The sequence below is a fragment of the Gossypium arboreum genome, chromosome 7, assembly GCF_025698485.1.
Source record: "Gossypium arboreum isolate Shixiya-1 chromosome 7, ASM2569848v2, whole genome shotgun sequence".
NCBI lineage: Eukaryota > Viridiplantae > Streptophyta > Magnoliopsida > Malvales > Malvaceae > Gossypium > Gossypium arboreum.
In genome coordinates, this window is record NC_069076.1 from 82,580,575 (window position 1) to 82,595,384 (window position 14,810).

The 14,810-nt window shown below is 30.9% G+C and overlaps 1 protein-coding gene and 2 long non-coding RNA genes across 7 annotated transcripts; 1 reads left to right on the plus strand and 2 right to left on the minus strand.

Moving 5' to 3' along the window:
• Positions 1 to 846: 846 nt before the first annotated feature.
• On the plus strand, positions 847 to 3,064 carry LOC128295115 (uncharacterized). Of its 2 annotated transcripts, none has more exons than XR_008285429.1 (2): positions 847 to 996; positions 1,908 to 3,064. It is a non-coding gene; the product is annotated as an uncharacterized LOC128295115 (long non-coding RNA). The 2 variants fall into 2 exon arrangements; XR_008285428.1 differs by having other exon boundaries at positions 2,800 to 3,064.
• A 3,369-nt stretch (positions 3,065 to 6,433) lies between these two features.
• LOC128295174 (uncharacterized) lies at positions 6,434 to 7,263 on the minus strand. Its single transcript, XR_008285505.1, has 2 exons — positions 7,093 to 7,263; positions 6,434 to 6,788 (listed from the first exon to the last, which is right to left on the minus strand). It is a non-coding gene; the product is annotated as an uncharacterized LOC128295174 (long non-coding RNA).
• A 2,565-nt stretch (positions 7,264 to 9,828) lies between these two features.
• LOC108462301 (MLO-like protein 6) lies at positions 9,829 to 14,258 on the minus strand. 4 transcript variants are annotated; one of them, XM_053031072.1, is made up of 15 exons: positions 13,781 to 14,258; positions 13,635 to 13,692; positions 13,257 to 13,450; positions 12,888 to 13,004; positions 12,742 to 12,802; positions 12,433 to 12,521; positions 11,883 to 11,957; positions 11,702 to 11,796; positions 11,552 to 11,601; positions 11,424 to 11,464; positions 11,169 to 11,342; positions 11,036 to 11,071; positions 10,864 to 10,931; positions 10,676 to 10,736; positions 9,829 to 10,590 (listed from the first exon to the last, which is right to left on the minus strand). In XM_053031072.1, the coding sequence occupies exons 1-15, from the start codon at positions 13,901 to 13,903 to the stop codon at positions 10,138 to 10,140; spliced, it is 1,695 nt and encodes a 564-aa protein (XP_052887032.1). In that variant the 5' UTR covers positions 13,904 to 14,258; the 3' UTR covers positions 9,829 to 10,137. The 4 variants fall into 4 exon arrangements, with proteins under 4 accessions (XP_052887032.1, XP_017617836.1, XP_017617785.1 ...); XM_017762347.2 differs by having other exon boundaries at positions 11,427 to 11,464; positions 13,257 to 13,510; positions 13,781 to 14,243; XM_017762296.2 differs by having other exon boundaries at positions 13,257 to 13,510; positions 13,781 to 14,243.
• Positions 14,259 to 14,810: the final 552 nt, after the last annotated feature.

The window sequence follows — 14,810 nt, forward strand, 5'->3', positions numbered from 1 at the left end:
ATTCATTTTGGAAACTAGGGGTGTAATCAAGCCGAGTCAAATACTGCCAAGCTCAAGCTTTCAAAATTCAGAGCTCGATACTTGACTCAAGCTTGGTTGAACATCTATTTTTAAGTTTGAGCTTGACTCAAGATATAATGAAGTTACTTGAGTTCAAGCTTGATTAAGCTCATTTACTAATTTTTGTACTCAAGCTTGAACTCGAACTCGAGCTCAAGCTCAAGCTCAGCTCAATATTTAGACTTAGATTTAATGATATGTATATATATATATATATATATATATATATCAGGGTGATACATGCACGAATGTGGTGAAATTTATTAAATTTTAATCACCAAAATTGCCAATTTTCAAGCTTGGGAAATCAGCAGACTTGAGACAACTTTTTAGATGGGTTGTAACGCCCCAATTTTCGGGAATCCTGTGAATGTTGGCATAGGTTTAATTATATTAGTGGGCCTCTAGAAAGCCCAAACTTAAGATAGAACCCGACAATTTTAGTTAATTTTTGTTCCATAAGAAAAAGGGGGTGAAATTATGAAATAGGACCTATGTGAAAATGTTTGAAAATGCTATAGGCTAAATTGAAGTGGCCAAATAAATAGGAGTGCAAAATAGGAGGATTTGCATGACAAACCTCCCATTTTACATGAAGTGGCCAGCCATCATGTTGTTGTAGACAAAATGTACACTTGATATCCATAATTTATGGTACAAATTGATACAAATTGATAATAGGTTAGGTAAATGTTCAATGATAATAGGTTAGGTAAATGTTCCATGATAATGGGTTAGGTAAATGTTTCATGATAAGAATTTCATGTCTTTTGTATTTAAGAATTAAATGGATGAAATATGAAGTTTTATTAAAAGAAAAAGGGGTGAAAAGAACAAAGTTTTGTCCATCTTTGTTCATCATAGCTGAAGTTAGAGAAGAGAAAGGAGAGGAGAAAGCTCTTGAGTATTCGGTCATTAGGAGGAGGAAAATTGAAGGTAAGTTCTTGGTACCTTGCTTCTATTTTGAGGTTCATGAGTTCTTCTTGATTCTACCTTAACTCTTGAAGTATATTTTGATTTTTAGTTGTGTTGTGAGCATTTAGTCATGAATTAAAATGAAGGAAATGGTTGTTGTTTCATGTTCTTTTGATGAAAAATGGAAGATAGGTGAAGTTGAGCCAAACAAATGAGCATGCATGTGCCTTAGATGTTAAAGGAAAAATCAGCTAACATGTTGTGCTTTAAAATGATGAAATGGAGATTATACTTAAGTAAAATCATAGATATGTGATGATTGATTGGTGATATACATGTTTAAATAACATGCATGCAAGGTATGTGTGAAAGAGTGATTTGGTAATAAATCTGCTTGGGACAGCAGCAGTAACGTGACTTTGGAAAATCACCATAAATTGTGGGAGAAGAATTAGAAGCTGAATAAATTATGTAATTAAAGCTTATTGAGTCTAGTTTCTAATGAAATAAACAAGAACATATTTTGAATTCTGTACAATGAGAAATTTGATTCGTAATGAAGGGTGGTCAGATTAGTCAAACAGTGAAACATGGGAAACTTTGAGAAAATTCTGGTATTGATTGGCTAAACCAAAATTCTGAAAATTTTATGGATAGAAGATATATGAGTCTATTTTTAGGAAAATTAACGGAACTTGATTTGGAGTTTCGTAGCTCCAGTTATAAATGATTTAGTGACTGTTGCTCAGGAAGACAGCTTGCAGTGAAATTATGATTATGTGGTAAACATTGACAAAAATTTGTTAATGAGTTGCTTATTGATTTCTTATAAGCTTACTATGATCTGTAGGTGTGGTTGGCGAATATTGTAAGGGGTTAATCGTAGTTTGTATTTGAATAGTTAGATTAACGTGTTAGTAATCCAATTGTAGGCGGTTCGTGTGTGGATCTCGTCAATATATCGTCATAAATAGGTGTGTAATGACACCCTCTCATAGACTAGATTGGCAAAAGCGAAAAGCGAAATGCCGAAAAGTCGGTATTTTGGAAATTTGCGAAAAAGTCTGAATGCTCGTAAGATAGTTGGGTTTGTATATTTGGTAATCTAAAGTAATAAACTGCAGATGCGCGATTTCAGTACATTTTGATAATTTGGGCTTAATGGGCCAAAGATCGAGTTCATGGGCCAACGGGCCCAATTCGTAAGTATCTTGTGTAAGTGTTCGATAGTACGTAAATAGTTAGGGTATGCATGAAAACCCTGAAAGTAGCTAAATTACTATAATACCCCTATGTATGGAAAATTACTGTTATACCCCTAGGTGCAAAATTATCGTTATACCCGTAGGGTTAATTTTGACTGAAAAGCATAGCGATCTGATTCTGTATGATGTATGCCATGATTATATATCTGTTGCATAGGGACATGGGTTATATTATGGAGGAAGCGTTCTGGTGGCTATACCACATATATCTGTTCTGGTGGCTTTGCCACGATTATCTGTATCTGGTGACTCTGTCACATTATCTATTCTGGCAGCCATGCTGCAAATTCTGTGGTGTGTAGCGGTTGGGTGGGTCGAGTTGTCTCCCCACACGGTGTAAGGTTGGTACGGGGGTGTATACGGTTGGATATGGTTGGGTTTCTGCATAAACATGTAATATCATTACGTTACATTATGGGCCTATGGGCTTTATTCAGATTGCATTGCAGGCTAAGGCCAACTTATTCTATTTCGTGGTTTGAGCTGATATAGGCTATGGTTGGGTTAATTTACACACTGAGTTTCCCCAAACTCACCCTTTTTATTTTCATCCACGCAGGTAATCCCCAACCATAGTGTGCTTGGAGCTGTGAGGGAATTCGGAGTGGCCACCCGTTCTGAAAGTTTGATTTTCTTCTGGTGAACTAGACATCCTTTTATCTACGTTCGAAGTTTTGGGTTTTTAAATGTAATAAGGCCGCTTAATTATTTTTGATGGTTTTAATATGTATTACTAAGATAGGTATTACTTATTTTAACTGTTGAAATTGGATAGCTTTAGGGAGCGTTTTAAAAAGAAAAAACAACAATTGATTGCAAAATAACACGACAACAAGCAAAGCTTCCGCAATGAAAGTATTTTCCAAAATTAATCACTTTTCCTAAAAATGACTTAATCAAATCGGTTTCCTAGAAATATCCATGACGTTAAGGTGTGGAAATGGCGGTATGCATGTCTAGGATTGGATCCGAAGGAGCTTGGTATAGCGATCCGATGGACTCACCACCTTTTTTCGATTTCCTACGGTGCACAGCTTCCATTCACTTTAACCCTTAATGAATTAATCTTTTGAACATCAAGTACAATTTTCTGGACTTAGAATGGAATTTTTTTTAACGTTTTTGATGTGGCATGCCGGATCCGGCCATAACTTCTGGGCCGGGTTTGGGGTGCTACATGGGTTCCTAGCATTTTTGAGCTAAGATCTTAGCTTTGAAACGCATTTTGACTCACTCAAATTTGAGTTTGGGAGCTCAAGTTATAACCGTTTTAGTGAGGACTATGCAAGTAAAATTTCTGAACGAGATTTTGAGGGGAATTACGAATTTTGCGCTTTTAATTCGAGTTTAAATCATATTGAGTTTGAGTTTTAAGCTTAATTTTTGTTATCTATGAGCTCAATATTGTATTTATCAACTCCTATTATTTTCTTCGAATTTTTATAATTATTAATTATTTTAAGTTATTAGGAGTTTTAATGTTAACTTGAAAGTTTAGTTTAAAACTACTTGTTAAGATTAAATTAGAGTTCTAGTATACTTAAGAGTTTTATTTAGATTATTTAGCTAGCCTATATATAGGCCTTTGCATTGTACACAATTCATTCAATTCATTATTATTCAACTTCTCTTTTGAGTTTATAAATTCTCTTTGAGTTTTTTTTTTAAAGAATTTTTCTTGAGTTTCTTTTAGAAAAGTTTTAACAATTTTTTCAAACTGTGGGGATCATCTTCAAACTTTTTTTTGCCAATTTTTCTTTCTTGGAGGGAAAATTAGAGTTGCTTGAAGGGGGTTGTAGATTCTTCGTGTTTCCAAGGCTTCTTAGGACTTCTACACGCCACGTTCTATCTTTTCCATTTATCTTATTTATTTGCTTCCTTATTATTCTAATATTTCATTTATTATTTTACTTTAGTTATTTATTTTAATTATTTTATCTAACCTGGATTCGATTTTATTTTAGGTTGTGTCAATATCCAAGTTTCTTTCCGAACGTTTAGAATCCTAAGTCAAATCCACAACTTTGATAAACTTTACGATCTGCTTCCGCATTTATCCATCTCATTCTTTATCATAGGGGTAATAACATAATTTAATAATATAAAAATATGAAAAGATCGATAAGGCTTGCAAGCAATTTGAGTCAAGTATTACTAAGCTTGAATTCGACTCGACTGATAGCTCGCTAGAGCTAGGCTCAATAATTACAGAATCAAGTTCAATTTTTTTCGAGTCAAACTTGAGTAGCTTGTTAGCACCAATGTCTCATTTACACCCCTAGATGTGCTCACTGTTCCTAAAACATGACTAGATTGGTTTGTCAGATTGATTGAACCAAGAATTGACTGGTAGATTGGTCCAAACAAAAGGGTTGAATTGATTGAATTGAAAACTGCTCAAAAACGATAAAAAAAAAAAACTAGCACAAAAACCAATAGTTAAACAGGTTGAATCATTTTAATATATTTTTTATTTTTAAAATTTTTATGAGTTTTAATTATTTATTTAGTTATTGTTGGTCTAGCAATTGAACCAATCAAACCGATTGAATCGGGAATCAACAGTCTAACCAGTTCAACCACTTGTTTGGTTATTAGAACACTGTATGTGACTCTCTAAAACGGTACCATGTAATCACTTGAAAATTTATATAAATTTTTTTATTTCTAAGTAATAAAGTGGCACAATCTCAAAGTGCGACGTCATCAAATTTTTATATTTTTTAAGTTCAAACACCCAAATAGATAAAAAACATATAAATATAAAAATTGATCTAATTATTAAGTTTATGGTCCAAAAATTATATTATTTATTCCTTTTAACTACGAGGATGGTGATAAGATTTATAAGAAAACAAGAAAAAAGAATACTATAAAATCAATAATGCAAAACTTATTGCATAAATCTAAAGATTATGCGTCGATCTTGTGTACGAGTATGAATGAGATATTGATGTTTTAAGACGTTTTAGTTGGATTTTAAGATTCTTTTGAATTTAATTTTATAATAATTAAATTAAGCTTGAGTTGTTGGTTGAGTCGGATTTGAAAATTGTAATATTCATTTTAAAGGACTTGTGAGTAATTTTAACTTTTATTTTAATATATTTTATAGGCTAAAGTATAAGAATAGTCACTCAACTATTTAATTTATTCTATTTGGTCATTCAACTATTATTTTTTCATTTTAGTCACTCAACTTTTCAAAATTAAATATTTTAGTCACTTTTCCATTAATTGCCTAACAGAATTGACTTAATACCAAATTTATCCCTCCAATATTTATACATTCTATCAATTTGATCTTAAATCTAGAAAATTCAACAACTTTAGCCCTCAATGTTTACATGATTTGTCATTTTAGTCTTAATTATAAAAATTATAAAATATATTTAAAAATCTTAAAAATTTTAAAAGTAATTATTAATTTTAAATTTTAAATTTTAAATTTTAAATTTTAAATTTTTTAAAATAAATATAAAATATTTTCAAATTTTTGTACCAAAATGACTTTCAATAGTATCTTCCATTTTGTTCTTTCTTTCATTAAATTAACCAAGTTGGAGATATCAAATGCAATGGGCCTGACCTACATTCTCTCTCCAGTACTTGAGCTAAAAATAATAAATATATGAGAACACCAAAGCCTAAAACTGTATTATCTTTGCAGCAAAGAGTAAGGTAATTGAGGTTGGTGTTATCAACCCAACCACTTTTCTAGGTTTATGAATTTGTTAATTTTGAGTTTTTTTTTGTTTTTTAATTAGACATTTGAGACAAACAATGTAACAAGAGAAAAAGGGAACTAAATCAAGAGAGATCGAATTAAAAAAAACACTTTAATTGTTGGGTTTTTTATATGTTTGGTTGATGAGAAAAAGAACATGGTTGATGAAAAAGTAAATATAAATTTTGAATAAATATAAAAATATTTTAAAGATTTTTTAAATATGTTTTATAGTTTTGGTAATTAGAACTAAAATGGTAAAATTGGTAAACATTGAAGGTTAAATTTATTGAATTTTTAGATTTAGGATTAAATTGATAGAATGTGTAAACATTGAAGGGCTAGTTTGTTATTAGGCCAATAAAACAAATACCAAGTTAGACTACTGTTAGGCAATTAATAAAAATGACTAAAATATTTAATTTCAAAAATTAAATGAGTAAAATGAAAAAAATTAATAATTAGATGTCTAAATAGAACGAATTAAATAATTGAGTGAATAATTTGTTTGGATTCAAAGTTGGTTGTATTACACTTCTAATCTTGCATAAAAGTAACTTAAATAAAGAGGTGAGTGTCAAATATAATTGTACGGGCCCAAATTTGCCCGGGCCTAACAAGCCCAAACAATAATAAACAAACCCAGCTTCTGTCGACCCAATAGGCCCAAGACCTTAAACCAACTCAGAGACCCTAGGGTTTTTGAGCCCCTCTTTGCGCCGCGCTGCTTCCCCACGTGCCTCGAGTGCACCGCCCACGCCTGGCCTCGAAGCCTGACCCCTCTGCTCATCCTTGCACCAACCCCGTTCCATCACTTTTGCCTAGACCAGCAAACGAAACAGGAAAATAGCAGAGAGACAAGCAAAGTAAAGAAAGAAAATAGCAAGCAACAAATAGAAGAGGGTAGCAAAATAAATAGGGGGAACCGATTGTATTTGGGGGATTCTTGGAAGACAAAAAAGATGGTATTTTCACACGCATACGAGAAATCAAAAGCAAAAACAAAAAAAAAGGTTGTTTTTGGATTCTATGCTCTTTTCTTTTTTTTTTCTTTCGATCTTTTTTCTTATTTTTGGTTTCAAATCTATTTTAAAAGAAATAAATAAAAAGAAAAGGGGTACTTACCTTGGTGTTTAGCCTTCGTTGATCGGGTTCTTCGTCTGAAACGGGAGCCTTTCGCGCGTTACCGGTCTCCTGATATGGTGGTGGTCTGGCGACGGCGTGTTTTGCTTGAGGTCAAAACCCTAGAAGAGCAAAAGGGAGTATTTTGCTATTGAGAAGAAAAAATCAAAGGCCAAATGCAGTTTTTAAAAAAAAAATTATATACTGTATATAAAAAGTCACCGTTTTTGTGCCATGGTTCTGGAGGCTAAACGGCGCCGTTTAGGCGCCAAACCCGCGACCCGACCTGATTGCCCATGGGATCCGCGTGTTTCAGCGGGGAGGGGATATTTGCGTGTTGGTCCTCCCCCTTTCGCACTAACATTAGATTGGGCCCTGTTCGCATTTTCTTTCTTTTAATTTTTTCCCTAAGATTTGGGCGTTATTGCAATTTAATCCACGTTTAAGCACAGCGTTTTGGGATATGAAATATTTCCAGTTTTGGTCCCCACACACTGGCGCGTACTACATTTTAGTCCTTATTTTAGTCCCAATGGTTTATTTTATTTATTATTTATCCCTTTAAGTTTGATTTTGTTCCAATTAAGTTTTTCTTTCATTTCAATATGTAATTCTTTTATTTTTTTATTTTCTTAGTATTCATTTCTTTTAAAAAATTATTTAAATATATATTTTAAATTACTCTTAATCATTTTTACCTCATTTCAACTTGGTATTTTAACTGCATTTATTATTATTATTATTATTTTTGTTATAGTTATTATTTTAAGACCTTATTTATTATCATATTGCTTTAAATGTTTTGTATGATATTAAATTTAATTACTCTTATATATTAATTAACACATATATATATAGTTTATATCAAAATCGATTTTATTCTATGAATGTTATTAATTTCACGATATTTATATTATCTTTTAAATCCATTTATATGTATAATTCATTCTTGTCAAATATCTTATCTACTATATATTTTGTTTTTTTTATACTCTCATCCATTAGTATCTTTATATATGTATTATTTACATTAAGTATTTCCTTTATGTGTATGATTAATTATTGATTAATAAACCTCGTTTCAAATTACTTTGTGTGACTATTGACTTCATATTATATAAATTATTCATATATATCCTTTTGTAGATTTTTATACCGCTATATTCATATAATTTATGTTAAAATTTTTAATATGTATAGAATTTGTTTTAAAACTTTCATATGAACATATATTTTAATTTTTATGTACATACTTTATATTATATATATATATATATATATATATATATTAAATCTTGGTTTTAAATTATTTTGTAAAGCACCAACTTTAAATTTCCCTTATAATGCTTATTTTAAAATTCACCTATAGGTTGAACTTTATATTTTATGTCTTATTTATTTTTATAAATGATTTCAAATTTTGCATGTATCATTTGTTTATATACATATAAGTTACTTTTAAAATGTTTTTATATTCTCGATTTCCAATTTATCTTTCTTTACATTATTGGTTTTAACATTGTTCATTACCATTTAAATAGATTATTTTTATATTAAGCTTTACTTAGAAATGTTGGATGGTGTATTATTGTTAGGTGTGTTTTGATTTATGTATTGGCTTCTTTATATTATTATCTATAATTTGTATAATATGTAAACCATGCATATTTAGCATATTTGTTATTTTGTTCTTCATTTCGCATATTATATCATGATTTTTTTTTGCTTAAAATTGAACATTTCATTTTCTCAAATAAACGAAATAAATGTATTTCAAGTCTGTTTTTATAATTGTTCCTTCTAAAAGATTTCCAAAATAAGGCAATATTTCGTATTTTGGGAAGTTCGAGAAATCGTGCCCTAACTTACTAAGTTTCGATTTTTCTCGTTTAACCCAAATGACAAATAACCTTTCAAAATTAAAATGCATGAATTTCGAAAATCAAAAGACAAGCTTATTCTCGAGGTTTTAAAATGTCGTGTCCTAACGTATTGGATGTGGTATTTATTTACTTCGAGACAAGAAGGTCTTTAGTATCCGCTTCGATTTATTCAAATATTTTTGTAAAACAAACATTCATAAAAAGGGATCGTAAAAATTTGAAACAAGGTAATATTTCGGGTTTGGAAATTTCGAGAAATCATGCCCTACGTGCTGGGTTTCGATTTATCGTTTGACCGAATAACCAAATATCCTTTTTAAAATTTCATTGCATGAGTTTTGGAAATCATGAAATGATTTTGGCATCGAAGGTTTGAAATGTCGTGTCCTACATGTTGGATGTGATATTTTATTTCTTCGGAACAAGAGAATCTTAATATCCACTTCGAGTTATCCAAGCATTCATAAAAGGGGATCGCATTTTAAAATTTATTTTAGAATCTTTTCAAATTTCGACATTAAGACGTTAATTAATCGATTAGGTACCAATTTTGGGTGTGACGAGGGTGCTAACCCTTCCTCGCACGTAACCGACTCCCGAACCCATTTTCTCAAGTTTCGTAGACCGAAAATTTCGTTTTAGTGAACTAAAATGTTTTATTAAAACAAGGGTGATCTGATCACACCCAATAAAGATCGGTGGCGACCCCCAATTTTCGTTTCCATTTCCAATACATAAAGTCGATCCCCGTTTTTTAAAAAAATGGTTTCGACAATAATTATCTTATTAATATAAATATATAATTTTTTTATATTTAGGATCAACATAGGTATTGAAGTTAAAATTCCATAAGAAGAAAAAGGATAACATGGTTTATATATTTATATCAGATGTCAATAACTAAAAGTGTTGAAGTACACTGTACAGAAACAAATTATACAAAAAATAATGAAAACTAATTTGTTCTTGAAGCCTCATTTTATGGCAAAGAGTGGAAACGAAAAAAAGAAGAAGAATATTTCGGTAAACAAGATGATCCAAAATAATCAAATGGCTTAATTTTGCCCTTTGGCCAATTAATTGTTGTGCCATTAACCATCTTATCATTGTAAATGTTATTCACCTAATTTAAAACTCATATATATATATATATATATATATATATTCATATACTAGTTGTCCTTCTATCAAATGAAAAATCTTTCAACTCGATGTTAATTTCATGTTGCGTGAGTTCACGTCGTTCATTAAAGTTCAGTTCATTTATGTCATTATCGATGTAATCTACTTGAACTTGATCCACCATATTAACATGGTGGTGAGAAGTGGAGGAACCTTCGGTGTAATTAGGGGGGGACGGGGACAAAGAATCCGTGTCTGAAAGCTCGATATCAAAGTTGGATCTCCTAGGAGAAGTATGGAGACTGTCGACTTCGCTCCGGTAGTTTCTAAGGAGATGAACCGGAGAGATGTGGTGAGATGGGGTGTTCGGCCTGCTTGAAAATGGGGTGATTGAGCCCTTGTTATGTTTGATGTGTTTTTTAGCCGTGTGGTGCCAATTCCTTAAAGCTGTCGCTACCCTTTCATTGAATATGGTTGGTTTCATGTTCGAACCCATCTGATCATACCAAAAATTTTAATTAATTAAAATATATGACTTGGAATATTGAAATATAAATATACATATATGCTTTTCGACTTACCTGTGTAACAAGGGCGTAAAGAGGTAGTGTGACGTAGCTGCAAAGAATTTGAACTAGAACCCTATGTATAACCAAGTTAGAATAAAATTATTAGAACGTGAAAGCTATTATTTTAAATATAAAATAGAACAATGTACCAAAAGAAATTATAAATATGAAAATTTGAATGTAGAAATTGAGTTTTTTACCCCATTGAAATTCTGATGACGACATCTTCCACATGCTCATGGAAGCAAGACTTTAATCCAAATTCATACTGTATTTTACAACCATAAACTCCATTAGAAAAGAAAAAAAAAACACACACACACACAAAATAATCCAAGCAAGTTATCAAGGAAAAATGGTGAAGAAATTTACCCAAGTACATGCAAAGAATGCAAGCTGAAAAGCATTCTACAAAATTTAAATTAAAAAAGAAAATGTAAGCAGAAGATAATTTATAGAGCCTTCCATAATAATGAAGAAAGAAATAGTTGATTAAGAAAAGAACCTGGAAAAGAACGAAATTGATAAGATAGAGAATGAGGCGGGGGCGGTTGAACCAGAAAAGGTCATCGCTGGGCTCAACCACTGGCACTCCTTTTACTACTTCCCCTCTCTCTTGAATTCTTAGCCCCATCTTTGTTATTATCACTTGTAACTTTGTGCCCACTAGCAGTATGATCTGCATGTTCCCTTAATTTATTCCTCTTATATTTAAACAAAATGGGATTCAACACATAAATTAATTAAGTAGCATGCTTACAACCAATGGGATAAATGGCAGCCATAGATAAGAATACCATCCTGTATCATAATAAGTAAAATAAAATTTAATTACTATTTCAGTCTATAAAATAGAATGGAAAAAAATAGTAGACATAATTGACTCACCATGAGTGTTAAGGAGTAGGAAGAGTACAGCAAAAAACCATATTGGAGGGCTGCAAAATTGATGGAAAAAGAAGAGAGATAAACAATGGATTTATAGAGAGAAATTAATTAACTAAAACAGAGAAAGGAATGATGAAATTAATTACTTACCTAATGCCCACAACAACATTGAAATCTTCTTCCAATGATCTATTAATATATTTTTGAAAATCGAATTTGGTTTCGCTATGGGGTGCCAAGTGTGCCTGAAAAATAAAATTTAAAACATTACATATATATATAATTACTTTAATTAATGAATTTAAAAAATAAATAAAAATCAAATAATTACCATAATAAATCCATGTCGGAGAGTCAAGTAATCAACTTTAGGGACTGACCTAACAAACTGTCTAAAGAAACACACCTGCAAATAAATAAAAACAATCCCATGTGTTTTTTAACCCATTGCTGTATTATTTTGTTTATTAAATATATTATACTAAGAATATAAATGAAACAATTTTTTTTTTAATTAAGTATGAGTCAGGTTTAGAAAGAAAACGTGGGAAAATCAAATATAAAAAGTCAAAAGTGTTGTAAATTTGGGCATTCTGTGGTCCTTTGTCTATAAAAGGCAGTTTGGCAACCTTAATGTTCTACATAGTTTTTTTTTTTTAAATACAATTTGGGCAATCTTTAATATGGGTAATTTTACAAATAAAAAAATGAAAACTTATTCAAATATGATATTTAATATTATTTAAAAATATGCTTATAAATAGAATAATATGTAAACCTTTGCAGTAAGGCTTTAGCATGCAATGCGTATTGTTAATTTTATTGTTGTAAAAGGAAAAGACTATAAAGTAAAAGGAGAAGAGAGGGTGAAATTTGGTTACAATCCGCATAAGAATGGGGTTTTTGGTCCAAAAGCTAAGATGCCTCCGTCCAAATGACGTTTCCCTTGCAAATCTGAACCGCTCCGGATCTGTCACCAAATCAATTTTATTTATTTATTTATTTTAATTTCTAAAAAAAAATCATCATTTTAAAACTTAATTCCCTCTAATAAGAATTTTTCTTTTATGTAAACATATAATTAAACATGAAGTCAATAAAGTAAAATATATAAAATGTTGGAAGATAATAAAATAATGGACCACGTTTTCAGTAAACTACACCAAAAATAATATATAGTCTGCACTAACCATGTGAGAACTGATATTCGATTGTTCCTGTTTCCTTTTCCCATCTCTTCCACCTTTTCATCTACAAAAAGAAAAGAAAAGAAAAAAAGAAGAGAGTTATTTCATGTTTTGTAAACTAGAAAGGAGGAATATTAAGAAATTAGTACCTTAGCTCTCCCCAATGCCAATGTAAGAACACAGTAAAGGACATGAAAAAGAGCTAGCACAAATATGAAAAGGTGAAGTTGGTGGATTCCTCCCGATGAAACAAACGGCACTTTACCCTGCAGCATTAATGATTTATTTACAAATCATTGATTATTTGATGCATCAATGGGGCCTCAAATTTTTCCCATTTTATGCAGTCCGATAATAACAAATCATTTGAAATGACAATTTATTCAATTTTTTTAGTTTTTTCTCATAAACTTTATTGTAATTAGATGGTGTGAAAATGAACGTTTTACCAATTCTGAGTCATAAAAGAAAAGCAACTTGAGAATATTATTACATACATAAATTAGCTGGGGTCATACCTGATCTGCACATTTGTCCACTGAAGGTCCCGCCAATGAACGCCGGAAAACTACACCCGAGTTCGAGACAGTGAGAAGTCTCCGTCGATGCTCCGTATCTGTTTTATCTTGATCATCAGATTCATTCAATTTCTCTTCTTGTTTCTTATTGCATGGATGCCAAGTAGCTGCAATTTCCTTCGATATGCATATATCTGATATTAAACCTTGTCCTACTGTTAGAAGTAAGGATATAAATCCCAGCAGCATAAGCTCTGCAAAAAAGAATACCCATAATATATATATATATATATATATATATATATATATATCACTTCTTTGTCTAATGGATTATTGACCTTTCAAATTCATTCATTAAATCGGGTTAAAATGTTTTACCTGATTTAATCTTTTCCAGTGCTTCATAAAGTGCTCGTTTATGCTTGTTCTTCAACCACTGCAAAAACATTAAAACAAGTATGAGATTTGGAGATTAAACAGCCATTACAAGGCCCCAAAAATGAGGTTGAAATAAAAAATCATACCTTTCCAATCATATGGAGAATGTGTTCAATGATGATTGAAATCAAAACCAAAGCAAAACAAACAACAGCAACAGCCCATGTGGGTGTTTCCTCCAGAGTTCTTCCTCCACTTCCCCCTGCCATGTTTTCCTTAATTTCCTCAAACTTCAGATTCACTTTGATGAAAACCCTCGATGATCTATTTGTGCTGATAGAATGAAGTTTGTCAAGTAGTAGCTTTAGAAACAAAGAAATATATATGAGTTCTTGAATATATCTAGAAGGAAAAGGAATGTGAATACAGATTCTTCTATCAAAAATAAGGTCTAAAATGCTTTGAATATTGTGAAAGAGAATTTTAATGAATTTTGGCAGTATTTATTTTGATGAAAGCGATATGAAAGAAAGTTGCAGCGGAAAGCAGCGTAGAAAGGCAAGTTGGGATGACTTTGACAACGCGTAGGGGCAAAAGGAAAGAGAAAATCAAAATTTAAATAATTGCCCCATGAGTCCTATCAAATAATTTAAAAACCAGATGTTTTAGATAAATTTGAATTTTTTGTTTTTTTTCTTCCACCTTGATGTAATTGCACATGATCACTCACCTGAGTTTTTCTTTTTCCCACTTAGGCTCTTTTTAGATAATCAAGCTGTTTATTTATTATTAGTGTAAAAATAATGATGTTTATCACGATATTATAGTGAGAGACAAAAATTAAACTAAACGCAATTCACTGGAGATAAACGCTCATTCGAATGGCCTTAATCTCAAGAATTTTTAAGATTACCTTTTTGAAAAAAAAATTATAGAAAAATCTTTTAATTTGATACTGAAAAATTAAAATATCTATTAAAAGTGATTATATAAAATAATTTTGGCATAATATCAAATTTAGTTTTCAACGTTTAAATTTATCAATTTGATCATTATTCTTTCTTAGCTAAATTTAGCCCCAGCTTTTAAAAAAGAGTCAAATTGTTCTTTTTAACAGAAATGCTAACTAAAACATAAATCCTTTTAACGACTTTGGTGTGACAACCAATATGAACA